This window comes from Magnolia sinica, chromosome 1 (assembly GCF_029962835.1).
Source record: "Magnolia sinica isolate HGM2019 chromosome 1, MsV1, whole genome shotgun sequence".
NCBI classification, from domain to species: Eukaryota; Viridiplantae; Streptophyta; class Magnoliopsida; order Magnoliales; family Magnoliaceae; genus Magnolia; species Magnolia sinica.
Window position 1 is genome coordinate 121,210,920 of NC_080573.1, and position 14,261 is coordinate 121,225,180.

Consider the following 14,261-nt stretch of genomic DNA (forward strand, 5'->3'; position numbering starts at 1 on the left):
CAGAACTTAAACGGCTCAGATTATCATTTAAGATGTACTGACCAGTGGAAACCTAACCTATCAAAACCCGATTGATGGAAACGGTGTGATTTTCTCCGCAGGGCCCTGAGATATAATAGTGGACGGTCCCGATCAATGATTTTCATGTGCGGCTCTCGTGGATGCGGAAGCGGATTGCGTGGGGTGCCACACACCACGGACATAGGTGATGTGTTGACGTGGTAATGTTCTCTGGGACCCACCATGATGTAGGTGTTATATCCACACCGTCCATCCATTTTTTGAGATCATTTTAAGGTATGAGCCCAAAAATTAGGTAGAACCAAATATAAAGTGGACCACACCATAGAAAGTAGTGGATATTGAATGCCAAACATTGAAGAGAACCACATAAGTTTTGGATCAAGCTGAGATTTGTGTTTAACCTTCATTTAGTTCTTTGTGACCTTATGAACAGTTTGGATGGAAAATAAACATTACAGTTGGGCCTAAGGAAAGATTCAACGGTGGGTGTCATTGTTCCCACTGCTTTCTGTGATGGGTCCACTGGAGGTTTGGGTCTGCCACATTTTTAGGCTCATGACATAAAATGACATCTCAAAACGGATGGACGGTGTGGATATAACACATACATCATAAAACTTTGCCACTGTAATACACCACCGAGGTCAGTGGCGTGCGGCACACCACACAATCCGCTTCCGGTGGATGCATTCAATATCACTTGCTTGAGGATCATGTAATCGTCACCACTCACCATTCCTTAACTCTAGGCAACTCTTTCACGGCCAGCTGGACCGTCCAAAACTCGGGCCCGATCGCTGGTGGAGAATAAATTGGGACTATCTCAACCGTCTATCCAGTCGCCATTAGCGAGTGGTTAAAAATTAATAGCCAATAGGGCCGAGCATTTGGACGGTAGAGATTCACATATGGATCCGAGCAGGCCAAACAAACACCAAGGGCATGAAGGTAAAAACAACGTAATAAGAAACTCCCAAAAGAAAGGGCATGAAGGTAAAAAACACAGAACAAAATGGCTAGAGCGGTATCGCCTTATCTTCACCATCGTTTCGACCACCAACTGAAAACTCATTCCTCATCCGAATTCTTCATTCTCCATTTTCCCCTTTTTTTCATAAACCCAGAATAAAATGGCAAACGCTCTATACTTCACCACTATAAATTCCTTCAAAACTCCAACCAAACCAGGTATTTCCACGTCTGTCCTTTCTCTCAATTTTCAAATTCTTCTCCCGAAAACCCCCAAAACTTCCCAATGATTCTTCCTTTTGGGTATTTTGAATTCTTTCAGGTGTTGCAATCGACTCACATGCTCCAAAGGTTCAGCGCATCGACATCTTCCGACATCAAAATGCCAACTTTCAGACCCTAAAGCCTAAGGCAAGGATCTTTCCTGTCTAGCGTCTAATGCACTCATAATGCTAATCTTCATACTGCTGAGGTGAAAGCTTAGACTTTAGGTTTCTCCTCTGTATGCTATATTTCACTAAATTGTTTGGGGGAATAATCATATAATTTGAATGTACGGGAATTGTCATCCGTTCGAGCTCAGTGGGCCCCACTGCCGTGATTTGTGAGTGCTGTCCAACCAATCCATTGGAATTTACAGGCAAGAGTTTGGATGGTAAATTTTGATTGTAAAAGTAAACACTTAATAAGTAAACTCGGGGGTTTTTTTTTTTTTTTTTGGCAAAAAGCCATGTTTCAGATTCCAGGTGAAGTGTTTACAACTGAAAAGACATTAGACATGGTAGAACACAATGGTTGATACACACTCATGATGTGTGGGGTCCTCCATGATGTGTTCAGTACAGGCAATCTGTCCATGACAGAACACGTGTTTTATACATTGTAAACACTTTACAAGTTAGTCGAATGCATGAATTGTTTACCTGTAAACACTTTAACTTAAAAGCCAAACAGAATAGCGTGTAAACAGTTTACACTTGAAACTCTTTTCAGGTCTAAATTGTTTACAACTTAAAACTTTATAGGCATCCAAACGACCCCTTTGACTCCTCATTTTGGGGAATAATTGAGTACGATTGAATGGTAATTGTTGTATGTTTGGGCTGTGAGGCCCACCTTGATGTGTGAGTGCCATCCAACCCGTCCATTTGATATGCCCAAAATCCAGCCAGATTCATTGCTTAGGTGGGGCCACAACAAAGGGAACGGGGTGGGGCACTAGGGAGGGGGACTGATCTCTTCCAGCTAGAGTGAGTTTCCGGTGCATTTCCAGCTTAGGGAAGCAAGGCACCTTTCAATCCCTACTTATTACATTAATTGCAATTCAATTGGATCAATCAAATCTTGATATTGATATGTAATGATTTTGGGGAGGGGGGGGTGCCCACCATAGGAACTTCTGGATGGGATGTCAGGTCCACTGCATTGTGTATGTGTCATCTTGCCCACTCAATCAAGTTCAACCCGCCCAGATGATAGGACACACCAAAGCACAAGCCGCTTCGAAACTTAGATGGGCCACAACAAATGGATGCAGAGGTTTTAGGCTTGATTGACATTGCTCCCTATGGTGCATCCCACTTGAGTTTTGGATCGGGGTGATTCTTGGGAAATGTGGAGAACATAAGAAGGCGCTTCAGAGGCACGGTTTGGATTCTACATACATGTCATCGGTGGGCCCCACACAGCTTGAACATATGGAAAGTACCATATGTCTGAACATGTGTGATCATTCCCTCCTTTGTTTTTGCTGTCTGTGGCGGATCAACTGTTTGTGTGCTGGGACTCGTTTTGTATGGGAGATATCTCAAAAATCTTTCCTATTGCATCATTTTTAACAGCCACATAAAGCCTCTGTTTCTTCATGTTTAGATGGTGGACTGTTGGCCGTAATTTTACATTTGCAAGCTAATGAATGGCTGGGATCATCTGATCAATGAGAAGCTTGGTCCATCCTAATGTGGGGACCATGAATGGAGGATTTTGATTACCAAAAGATCAGCCCCATTGGTACCATCTATGGTTTTTTTATTTTTTTATTTTATTTTATTAATTTTAATTTTTAATTTTTAAATAAAAATAAATCAGCTTGTTGTCTGAAGGAAAATCCAAAATCATAGTTTAAAGGCCTTAAACTGGACAAGGGCCACTCTCGGCTTTTTTTTTTTTTTGTTATTTTGTTTCATCTTGTTTGTCTTCCTCCTTATACAGGCTACAGGCAATAATCAACGAACGAAACCTAATAGCATTGTCTGTGCTGATTGTGATGGGAATGGTATGTTAATCATTGCCTTTTGTTATTTTATGTGGATATTTAAATTATTTTCATTTTTATTTGTGAAATTTGGTATTAAAATTCATCATGGTGTGCCGTAAAAGGCTGGTACATAAAGGTAACGGTGACAACCGTTACACGTTACGGGGTCGCAATGGGCGTCACAGCTGTTATGGAAAATAATGACCCATAAATGTCATTAACAGCCCATTACACCCCCTGTAAGGGCCACAAGTGTAACAACCTTGTGATGGTCTGTTATGGGACAGATATAGGTATTTTAGAATATATTTTTTCAACATTATGGGGCAGATATAGGTTTTTCAAGTTTTTTTTTTTTTTTTTTTTTTTAAATTTTAAATTTAATAATAAGAAAAGTGACCAGAATGGTCGTTACAGGGGCCATAACAACCGTTATGACTTGCATCATAAAGGTAACAATGGTGGCTGTTACTGCCACAATTATCATTATGGAATACCTTGAAATTCGCAAAAGAGAATCTAATTGATGTTATGAAAAGTGTTGCATTGATTTTGCTTTGCTCCGTGCTTTTTTTTTTTTTTTTTTGTTGAAAGATGAAGCAATATTATCCAGAAGCCAAAAAAAAGAAGAAGCAACAAAACAAAAGAAGTGAAAAACAAAAGAAAAAGGAACAAAATAAAAAGAGAAATACAATCCAGCCGCAGACCTTGCCTGAAACAACCGTAGGGCAACCAATCAAACAAAAATAGAACCTGGTTATGAACAACCATCGCTAAATAATTAAGATTCCAAAAGGCACAATTATTCCTTTCTAACCAAATTGACCTCATAATAGTTAGCAACGCGAGTCTCCATTTGTGGACTAGAAAAGAATCCCCTCCTCCCCCATGCCAAGCCCTAAACAGATTGTCGATTGAGCCAGGCATCACCCAAGAGATGCTTGTAGGCCTTAGGATGCTTGACCAAATAGTCCTTGAAATTGAGCAATGTATGAATAGATGATCCACCTTATCCTCCACCCCTAGAAATAGTGGACAAGCATTAGGAAGCACTATGTTTCTTTTACAGAGTTTGTCGATGGTTAAGATCCTACTCCTCTCCATATGCTAGGTGAACGCAACAACTTTAGGAGGAGCCCCATAGGACCACACATAAGCAGTGTCAAAACAGTCCCCAACATGCTCGATTTAGGAGAGGTGCCGGTATAGAGGACTAATAGAAAATCTGCCAGAATTCCCATGACACCAGACGAGAATTAGCATCATCCGGACAGATTGACAGACCCAGCAAACGAGAAAGCAGACAAAGCAAGTTATTGAATTCAGAGTTATAAAGGTCCCTACGACAAGGGGGAACCCAAACCCCCTAGCTAGAGACACAGCTAGCCACAAAAATGTTGGCCACCAGACATAGATTGGCTAGGCCCGGAAAAGATGACCGAAGAGAGGAATTACAGCACCAAACATCTTCCCAAAACCTAATTCTAGATCTGTCACCAACAGCAAAGCCAATACACTCAAACACGGTAGGGGCAACTCTATCTATAGCTTTCCACAAAGAAGCACAATAAAGGGAGGAGTCTTTAATCCGCCAACCCATGGGGAATAAACCATACTTTGCAGCAATGATTTTCCTCCACAAACTAGACTCTTCCGCCCCAAATTGCCAAAACCATTTACCCAACAGGATATAATTCACAACCTCAAGCCTTCTAATCTTCCCCCCTCTCCCCACCCCCTAATCATGGGGCCAAAAGAGCTCAGACCATTTAAGGAAATGAAATTGACCTTTCAAAACCCTTCCTTGCCATAAGAAATCTCTTTTGAGCTTATCAGTACAATCGATTACCTCCTTTGGACATCAAAATAAGGATAAGAAATACAGGGGAAGGTCGGAAAGAGACAATTTGATCAAAGTCAACCTTCCCCCAAGCTATAGCAACTTTCTCTTCAAAGGGCTGAGTTTCCTTTCTAATCTTTCCACAACTTCATCCCGCAGGTCCTTCACCACCTTTCAAACAAAGGGGAAGGCCCAAATAGGAGGATGAAAAAGAACCAACACCACATCCAAATATCTCAGGCGGGCAAGAGAGAACCTCCTGAGAGATTTGAATGCCCAGAATTTCACTCTTGGACAGATTAGTTTTCAGACACGACACCATTTCAAAGCATCTAATAGCAATCCTAAGATTAGCCACCATGGATTCCTTGGCCTCACAGGCCAGAATGGTGTCATCTACAAATTGGAGATGAGTGATTGACTGCAGATAATTATTAACAACAAACCATTTGAACGACCCAACTGATTGGCCTCTACATAACATCCTGCTCAGGCCTTTCGATACAATGGAAAAAAGGAAGGGAGATAACAGATCCCCCTACTGAAGACCCCAAGAAGACTTAAAGAAGCCAAATGGGGAGCCATTAATCAGAATAACAAATTTAGCCGAGGACTCACAGCATTGGATCCACCTTCTACCAATAACCCTGAAGTCCATCTTTCCCTAATTCAAACTCTATGAAAACAATGTTTTCTTCTTCTTTTTTCCTTCTTGATTTACAAAATCAGAATCAATGTACATTTTAGTGTTTCATTCCGCTTCATAGGTGTTTCAGTTCTACAAAACTGATGTTTTCATTAAAAAGGCCACTATTCTGAACATTTCGTCATGAGGAAGCAACTTTATATGTGAAATCTGCATGTTTTTGTAGAATGGGTTGTTGACTCTCTCTCTCTCTCTCTCTCTCTCTCTCACACACACACACACACACACACACACACACTCACACACACACACACGCACACACATGGCCTCAAAACAGGTTATTATCAGCTGGAAACTTCAGCCTACAAAACCTTTTCATTTCTTTTTCGTTCTTTCTTTTTTTCTCATGTAAAAGGTATAGATGTCCCAGGTTTGTGATTTCATCCTAGGAAGAGAAGTATTTTTGTCACGTAAAGGTCTAGATGTGAATTGGTTCCATCAGATATTTTTTTTTTTGAATGCTTTCCTATTGAATTTATACAAGCATGGCCTGTTAAGAATGGTAATTATCTTCCCCTTGGTGAACATCCAAGCATCGATGCCAGTTCTTTGTTTGAAACTCTTGCTTCCTCAAATCTTGTTATGTTTGATAGGGAGACTTTGAAGGTTTTCTGTTTTCAGCTTCGCTAGGCCCAAATGCATGTACAAGTCCACTAATACACATATCACTATTTCTGCCAGCGTGTGGCATACATGTGAAATATCCAAGCCATCCATTAGGTGGGCCTCACTGTGTCGATGTTACTTCCCAAAAATGAATGTGGTCCACTTATCAGGTGTACCATGATATTAGAAATAAGTGGACAACTTAGGAAACTTCAGATGAATTTTCTGCAACCATTCATTTGTTCAGTTAATTGTGGCACACCTGACTAGTGGACTGACTGGATTCTTGGGATAGAGAATCTAACTAGTAGTAAACCTTTGATGGATGGCTTGGATATCACACCTGTCTGCCACACTGGCATATGTGGTGGCGTGTGCATTAACTGACTTGTACATGCGTGTGGGCTTAGTAAAGCTCTGATTTTTATGTGCTTAAGATCATCAAAGTCATTAGTTATTCAATCAACCATCTTCCAGCTCTCATATTGACCACATAAAATGGAGTTATAGCTCACTATTCATCCTCTTTGTCCATTCCCAGTTAATCCCAATGCCAAAATCTACAACCTTCAATCGGTTAGGAAAAATAAAAAATAAAAACCTCAAAAATTAAATTGGGAGCATGGAAACTAGCTTATTTATTCTGCTCCCTGCTGGTATTTTTATTCTCAAATCATTTGAGTCCCATGAAGGCAACTCGATTCCAGCGAAGTATTGCCTCAAGATTTCTTTTGAGTGACCAAATTGCTAGCTTCATCTTGAGATTATTCATAAAATCACTAAAGTGCTCACTGTTGGTTCCAAATCTATAATACCCAAAATGGGCACTGACGCTGACATGTATACAGGAACTGGGATACATTTCTTTTTTGTCGAAAGTTTGATATATGAATATGTATATGCACATGGCTAGCTCATTTGTAACATGCTATTCATATTTATCTTTACAGTTTTTTACTTGACAGGAAAAAAAAAACATTGCTGTTAGTTGTATTAATCAAGGCATTGCTCTTAATCAGTCTAGCAAGCTTAACAGAACGGTTGACGTTTACAAGTTATTACAGCACAAGCGCATGCACGCACTTCTTTGTTTTTTGTTTTTTGTTTTTTTTTTCCCATTAACTACTTAAATGACAAACACAGACATGTGATAACAACGAAAGAAAATTGTTTGAGTTTCAGAAGTAAGGAACCGTATATAATAGGATTCATGGGCCTAAATCCAGCGCAAACACACCGCAAATTGATGTAGTTCATGAAAATATGGTGGCCTTAGCACTGGAATTCGTGGAGAAATTGATGCCTTTCAGACTTGGTGGTAGCAGTGAAAAATCCAGCCCCAGGTCCGTCACCTACTAGCCTCTTCCATGTCAAAGGACACTTGAGGATTGCAAACAAGTGTATCACTTGTCATCAAATATGCCGGTACCCCTTGTGTTACAAACTCTCTGACGGTGTAGTTAAACACATGGAAATGGTATTCTTCTTGATTGAGGGGTTTTCAGAGGGAGGGAGGGAGGGAGATCCTTGAAGAAATTTACATTTTTTATTGGAGCTCGTTTAGGGCTACTCGCATACTCGAAGTAAGGATGCTTGTGCAACTTTCTCCTTGCATAAAGGTCATGCAACGCATTCTATTTTCCATGACCTTTTTCTATATATCTTAAGTTGGTGATTTTGCTCAGAGGAATTATATGATACATGACATATAGTAGCCCACCTCATTGCATTGTATTCATGGGTTTTCACTTTTGACTAGTGGGTCCAATGCTTTAGTAATCCAGACCATTGGTGTCTATTGCCCTACCATGGATGGAGCATGCTCAAGAATCTCTCAGATTGGAAGACCCAAGAAACCAATAATATTTGAACCTTTTCAGTTGAATGTGGATTGTTGTTGCATTTCTCTTCCTAACCATCTATTTTTAGATCGAACAGTCAGTATTTTTCTGTCGAGGAGATTCTCGAGGCATAGTCCATCAATTGTGGGACACAACAGACCCATGGTCTGGATTAATGAACCATGGGCCTACTTGTCAGAATCAGAAACCATGCAGGCTGCATATCACATAATTCATCTTTGGTCAATGTCCGAGTCGGCTTTCAGAATCTCATTAGAAATGTGACTCTTTACACCTGTTCTTTTGGGTCTAAGTGCCTCTTTAATTTCAGATTAGTGAGTCAGGAGTGCAGTTTTCTTCTTTTTGAAACACACACACACACACACACACACACACACACATATAAGGAATCGTGGATTGATGTCAGGTCGTCAAAATTACCAGGTGCTGTGTTGTGTTCGCAATGCCAAGGTACTGGAGTGAATTCTGTGGACCACTTCAATGGGCAGTTTAAAGCTGGTGGAATATGTTGGCTTTGCAGGTACGCCAATCAAGCATTTTCATACACATCTTACCTACTCCATTTATTTCAAATAAAAAGAATTCACAAGGTATGTTAATGCAAAAGCTGGTGGAATATGAACACCAAATACAAACCTTGAGATAGATCTCTTAGCCCATTGGATGCACATCCTTTTTCATTCATTCATTCATTCTTTCTTTCTTTCTTTCTTTCTTTCTTTCTTGATATATAACAAAAATTAATTAAGAAATAATTTCTTAGATGCATCCATTGCATCGCAAATTTTTCATACTTCACATTTCCTGAGGTTGCTTCTACCTCTACGAAACAGTTTTTTTTTTTTTTTCCAGTTTCATATTATACCATCACTTGTTTGTCGAGGCCATTCAACTTTCTTTAGTTTTCTTTTCAAGTTTTGTTTCTCATTCGAAATCAGATCTTTGCTAAGCACACCCACAGCTCTACACACGGCAAATATGCCAACCTTGAATGTCTGGCAAGCATCCAGGCAATGCATTAGGTGGGCCCCAATTGTAGATAGACAATGGACTGTTTAAGCGAACATGCCAACACTCCACATTCAACTTAAGCATGTGGTCTATCTGATGTGTTGATTGGCACTGTTTTTGGGCCAGGTCATCTACACGGTGCCCACAGAGCTTGGGCTCCCAGTAACAGGGTTGTAGGAACTCCGCATACTCAAACAATGGCTGCTGGTCTTCACTTCAACACTGAGGTTTCTCACATTCAAGCCCACTTTACCTAAAGGAAAACCCAATTGGGGCCCATGGCTCATAAAATACACTGTTGATATGGTGGGCCCCACTGTTGATACCCCATGAACCAAAGTTGAGAGAATGTTTGAATGGTACCCAAACATGCGAAATGTGAATCCTTCTTTTTGGGGACACTGGCAGTTTGAAGGCATGCCCTAAGAATTGGGAAAAGGTTGGTGCATCCTGAGTGTGCACCAAGGCCAGGCCCCAACAATGATCATCTTAATCATCACCTGATCCTTTGGTTTTACCTTATTTTATAGGGCTAGTAGACTCCTATGCCAGTTTTGTGCCACTTAAAAAGGGTGGTGGCTCTTCAAACATACACATGGCGTAGTTTTATGGCAATCCAGACTGTCCAAATTGCTGACCCAACTATGGATGGATCGTAACAAAAAACAAAAATAAATAAATATAATAATTGTTGCACCTAGAAGATAATATCAAACATCTGATTTTTCCCTTCGAACTTGGACTACTCTGGCCATCCATTTGATAGCAATAAATTGGATGGTCATGATTGCTTGATATGTTGATATTAGTGATATGCTCCACTACAATGGGACACAATTGGGATGGTCAATATTGCTCTACACCAGTGCCACATGTGAGGAGGATAACTGCACCACCCTTTTCTACATGTTGTGGAACTGAGACAGGATCTAGCCCTATTTTATCTTCCAATTTAATCAGTCAAATCATTCATCTTTTACTATATAAGATTATTTATTTATATTTTTATTACAAGAAACGATCACATACTTTCTAAACTTCCACATACATTCATTTCTTTCATGCCTGTTTGGCCAGCTGCATTAGGTGCGATTAAGGTGGATGGAATTGTAAAAGTTACAATAAATGCATGTGTAAGGTATTGTCCTTGGATTGGGTTTATCCCATGTTTTCTAATACTATGTTTGGAATGTATGCATTAAAAAATAAATCCCAGGATTTACTTTCAAATTGTAATTGGATTGAACCTGGATGAAGCAAAAATCCGTCATCCGTGGGATTAGTAATCCCATCTCACACTTTCCAACACAAGGCTTATTTTCCAAAGCCTACAAAGTTAATTTTAATCCCATCTCACACTCCTTCCAAACATGCCATTCCGAATGTCAAAGTGGGATTAGGAATGCAATCCCATTTAATACAACTTAATACCACTGTCCAAACAGGCCCTTAAAACCATCCAGTACAGTGGTTACTGTCACTTGTTTCCTGTCCTCAATTATATTGCCTACTCTTGTAGAACATTGATTCTTCTGTTTTGGTCATTCATGGATTGAGTACCCTATACAGTATTACTAAGGATCCACGACCCATCTACGCTAACTGTTCCCATGTGACTAAGTTGCCTGTGTAATAATCTATAGTATGAATTCTTCATCTGTCATTACAATGCAAATGTACCCGCAGATACCAAGTATGCCCACGTATGATCATGGTGGACCATTGGAATAGGAGAAATTAATTGTGGATTGTACAAGGCCCCAATATCACTCCGATCAGGTCGCCATGACCCTTCAAATAAGGGCCTGCAAAATCGATGGCGAGGCCATTTATTGATCCTCCCTTCCATTATACATGTTCTCATCTGTAGGGCTTTGATTGTCGAGTCAGGGTTCTTTTTGGGTTGTGTGGTCGATGGTGGATTCGATGGTGGATTCCTCCTACCAACAGTCTTTATTGATCATATGGGACCTACTTTAGTCTCACACAAGAATTTGCCCCTATGAAGTTATGAAGAGTTGTACTGGATTGGGACTTCCACAGTTATTTACTCATTTTAACTTTGGCTGCAGAGGTAAGAGGGATATTTTGTGTGGGAACTGCAATGGCGCCGGTTTCATGGGAGGTTTCATGAGCACTCAGGACGATTGAGATTTTGAGGTAATTAGACATGCCGGCAGGTCATTAGCCTTCAAGACTCGAGAAAAAGGGACCGATGGTTTCATGAATATTGTTATGTGATGGCGTCTGTAACCACATCATTAAACAAGTCTTTTTGACTCTAATGAATGTAAAACGTTAATTGAATTTTATTTCAACATCAAATGCTCCTTTCCTTGTTTGCTAGAAAGGTTAAGAGTACCAAAACAAGCTTTGGAGATTGTGATGTGTGTCCATTATAGTTTAAAATATCAGCGAGTACTTGCCTATTGATACCATGAAACCCATAGACTGGTGTCTCCTGGAGCGGTCAGATGAGAACAGTTCATGTGTTTGGGAAAGGAAGTCAGCATGGGTTGGTTTGGGCCTGGATTTTTATTATTTTTATTTTTATTTTTGCTGCTCACGAGCTGGTCAGATTGGAACCTTTCTTGTTTTTGTCCAAGTTTTCGGGCTGGCCGGATTCAGATATTCCAATCAGCCCATGTCTAGAGTAACCATCATCATCCCTGCCATCTTTTATAGGATCCATCTCGGACCGCATTTGGTTTTAAATCAGGCAGTCCGGCAGGGTGCGGATTAGGTGAGTCCAGCCTAACAGCTCAGCCGGTGAGTCCCTAACCATGGGGCCATCTTGATGAATGTGTTGTATATCAACATTGTCCATCCATTTTGCCAGCTCATTTTAGGGCATGGGCCCAAAAATGAAGCAGATACAAATCTTAGGTGGACCACACCAAAGAAAACAGTGGTCATTGACCATTAAAAAACTGTGGGCCACAAAAGTTTTGGATCAAGCTTATATTTGTGTTTTCCCTCCATACAGGTTTGTGTGACCTTATCAACAGGTTGGATGGCAAATAAACGTTACGGTGGACCTAGGGAGTTTTTTAATGGTGGGTGTTCAATCACCACTGTTTTCTGTGGTGTAGTCCACCTGAGATTTGCATCTGATTCATTTTTGGGCCCATGCCCTGAAATCAGCTAATAAAACAGATGGACAGCGGAGCACATGTATTGAAATGGACTCCACGGTTAGGTGCTCACCCACTAAGCTGTTACCCCGGACTCACCTAATCCACGCCCCTCCCACCCATGGATTGGAAATCCGTTGACTATCAGAAACAGGCCTACTTACATGATCAGAACATCCATCCTTGTGATTTTTGGATGATAAACCAAGAAATGTGTGCTAGACCAACGATTTTTGGAGGATAAACCATGAAATGTGTGCTAGACCTAATGGATGGTCTGGATGGATCAACTAGATTAACCAAGTGTTCCGATCTGAAAGCACTAGACCATTTCTCTATTTATAAACATTTTGGAACTCATAATTATTTGATCATAAGCAGCGTTTTTATCACTTAGTGCTCATCGAAATGTAAAATACCCCTACAAAACCTAACATGTCCATTGCTTACCATCATTGTTCGAAGTATCTCCGGTATTATTGAAATATCCCGGATATTATCTATACCTCTAGCTCGGTGATTCCGATAATGCAGGTAGCAACATCGATAACACTGATAGTATAAAAAATTATAGGCATCAGCAATGTATTTGCTAAGTATCACTAATGTATTGATATTGCCAATATTTTTAACTACATAAATTTCAAGTGTCACTTATATTGCCAATGTATCGATGTTACCAATATTTGTTATTATATAAATTCCAAGTAACGCTTATATCACCAGTGTATGGGCGATATTTGGATAATATTACTAATGTATTAATACAGCCAAAATCTATTTATCAAAATAATTTCATTAAATTTTTTTTTTTAATGGATACATGATTCCATGCAATGTTCAATTTACTAGTGATAATATCAATGACATCGCAATATTATTGTTATCACAACATGGGCAATATCAAGACCACAATATTTCATTTCTTTTTCAGTTATCAATGATTTTTTAATGAAATATCATGGAAAATCGATGGATGGAAGGTTGGATAGTTGGATGGTTAGACTAATTTCTTTACAATGGCACATGCTTTTAGGCTCCCATTAAATGATAACTTACCATTAAATGAGTACTTATTATGTATTCATAAATATGTAAATATCGTGTCTATTAGTGTCTCCTAAAGTTTTACTAAAAAAACTCCACCATTTCCCTTATGTTTCCTCACATTTATGGTCATTGGTGATATTATAAGTGATAACGATTTTGTTTCTGTATCCCTGACCAATGAAACCGGTAGCGATACCAATACTTCAAACATTGCTTATTATGAATGCCTAATTGCCCCCACAAAAGGCTAAATCACAGGAGAGCTTACCATGAAGCTATCCATTGCAACCAGATGAAATTACCGAGCAACCTTTAGGCCTGTTTTGCCTTAACCGTCCATATTCTGGCCATCAATCAAATGGCTATGATTGTCCCATCAATGCAAAATTTCCAACATTATAACCAATTTGATGAACGGCTCAAACCAACATCTCTTATCTAAGTTTAGAAGTAATGTGAAGATACAAATGGAGACGTCTTCGTGCCTGTTTCCATCATAAATAAATTGTTTTGTTCCTTTCTAATCTTCTCCTAACATTATAGCTCAATTTTACTTTCTTGGAATATTATGGGAAACATGTTGCACTTGGGTGGCCAACCAACAAAGAGCAGGTGATACTGATGCCCCACCTAACCGTCAGATCTATGATTTGTGGCTGTTATTCTTGACCCTTGTCCATTTTTTTAATGGTCCATCTGCAGGATCTATATCGATCATTTAGAATGGTCCAATTAGAGTGGATCTTGGGCCCTTTGAAGTCCAAGATGGACCAACCTATTCAGCGGTTCAAATTGATCAAGA

General features: G+C 39.7%; 1 protein-coding gene across 1 annotated transcript; it reads left to right on the forward strand.

The window, feature by feature from the left end:
- The first annotated feature begins 1,055 nt into the window (after positions 1-1,055).
- Positions 1,056-11,625, forward strand: LOC131256283 (protein BUNDLE SHEATH DEFECTIVE 2, chloroplastic). Its single transcript, XM_058257261.1, has 5 exons — positions 1,056-1,212; positions 1,316-1,404; positions 3,205-3,268; positions 8,688-8,784; positions 11,348-11,625. Exons 1-5 carry the CDS (start codon positions 1,155-1,157, stop codon positions 11,424-11,426), a joined length of 387 nt encoding a protein of 128 aa, XP_058113244.1. The 5' UTR covers positions 1,056-1,154; the 3' UTR covers positions 11,427-11,625.
- Positions 11,626-14,261: the final 2,636 nt, after the last annotated feature.